The 1,762-nt window shown below is 39.7% G+C and overlaps 1 protein-coding gene across 1 annotated transcript in view; it reads right to left on the bottom strand.

The window, feature by feature from the left end:
* WWTR1 (WW domain containing transcription regulator 1) overlaps positions 1-1,762 on the bottom strand; it is a 123,560-nt gene that overhangs the window by 22,234 nt on the left and 99,564 nt on the right. Inside the window, exon 4 of the mRNA XM_012642936.1 lies at positions 490-692. Within this exon, the coding sequence (XP_012498390.1) occupies positions 490-692 (203 nt within the window). The remainder of the gene's footprint in view (positions 1-489; positions 693-1,762) is intronic.

Below are 1,762 nucleotides of genomic sequence, written 5' to 3'. Positions count from 1 at the left end.
GTCTCGCTCTTGCTCAGGGTGGTTTCGAACTCCTGAGCTCAAACAATCCGCCCGCCTCGGCCTCCCAGAGAGCTAGGATTACAGGCATGAGCCACCGCACCCGGCCTCGCAAAATTATTTGATATAATGAAATAACTATTGTTCTAAGCCACTAAATTTCGGGGAAATTTGTTACATAGCAATAGGTAATTGGAACATGCACTTTCTCTCTACTTTCTCCTTTCTCTCCTTCTAAAAACTAGCAGTGGAAGCCAAAGGAAGTCATGCTAATATAGTGAGTACTTGTACTCATAAGTTTGGCTCTGAAGACAGTGTAGGCACAGTGTTGGGAGAAGAAACTATACTCTAATCACGAAGCTTGGTGTAGGGCATTGAGCCTCTAACGCTTCTAGAGAAAGGAGATTAACCTGGAAGGCAAGTGGCTACCTACCCATCAGGCTTGGCACTGAAGGCCATGGAGCCTCCACCAGGCACCATGGAAGGCCATACCTGCCTCATGAGCTCCTCTTGGCGCATTCTAATCCTCTCTCTCTCCATCTGGATCCTCTGCAGACGCAGTTTCTGCTGCTGCTGCTGCTGAGTGGTCAGCGCATTGGGCATACTCATGAGCCCTGCTGGTGGGTTCTGAGTAGGGTGGTTCTGTTGGCTCAGGGAACTGGGTGCCATTTGCTGCTGGTGTTGGTGATTCATCACTACAGAAGGGAAGAACATACAGGAGGATTAATAACCAGGGCCAGCAACACTTTATTGAAAAGAGACCATCGAAATGCTTTGTGCTTTGGAATATAGATTCCTGAGATTCCTTCCAGAGTACCTTCTTGTTAATTATTATTATTTAAATAATTATTACCTTAATTCAATTCATGGAGGCTCAGATGCTGGCCCTACTCCTGACTCATCTACTTCCAGCTTTTGTGCTATGTTAACAATCTTATTTCACAACTTCCCTGTGTCTAGAGTACATAGAACATTAGGTGGTCGAAAGAAAATCCCACAAAGGTTATCACAACTTATGAGATAATTTCACCAGGACATCTGTGTGTGTGTGTGTGTGTGTACGTGTGTGTGTGGTGTGTACTTTCTCAGATAATTTGTATGTTTATGGCAGAGTCAAGGAGGGCATGTGATCATTGATACACAGTGGGTATACAATAATATTTAGGACAAATAAGTGAATTGATAAGCAACATGTGAAACACAGTACCTAGATCAGGAACCTGCACATAAGCAGTACCCTATTAATGCTTTGTTTAAAAAGGTGCCCCAAAGAAGCCCGACATAAACTCAGGAACAAATATCTGATTGAGAAAGAATGTTTGTTTTTGCAAAGGGAAAAATTAGTGAGAAAGAAATTACACAAAAATGCTAAACATGTTTGTGATTGGATAAAGGTGCTACAAGTGTTTTAAATTTTTAAAGAATTCTCTGCTTATTTGCATTTACCAACATTTGAAATTTCAGCACGTAGAACTTCACTTTTGAAAAGAATTTTAAAATCCTTTAATAAATTCTATAATTGGTATTCCCACAAAAATGTATTTTAAAAAGTGCTAGTTTTTCTCAAAATCATTTACCAGTCAAATTTACTTAACTTCTGTCTGGGCAATATCATATAATAAAGAAAACCACGCTTTTCAGTCTATTTGTTCCTAGGTCAGAGCCAAAGACAACAAAGTATAATTTTATATACTCATTTCATTTCCGAGAAAAAAAACCCTCAATTTTTGCTATATTTGGTATCACTAACTTAAAGGATAAAAAT

The sequence above is a fragment of the Propithecus coquereli genome, unplaced genomic scaffold (genome assembly GCF_000956105.1).
Source record: "Propithecus coquereli isolate 6110/MARCELLA unplaced genomic scaffold, Pcoq_1.0 Scaffold19, whole genome shotgun sequence".
NCBI classification, from domain to species: domain Eukaryota; kingdom Metazoa; phylum Chordata; class Mammalia; order Primates; family Indriidae; genus Propithecus; species Propithecus coquereli.
Note: the sequence above shows the minus strand (reverse complement) of the source record. Positions and strands in the feature narration are given on the sequence as shown.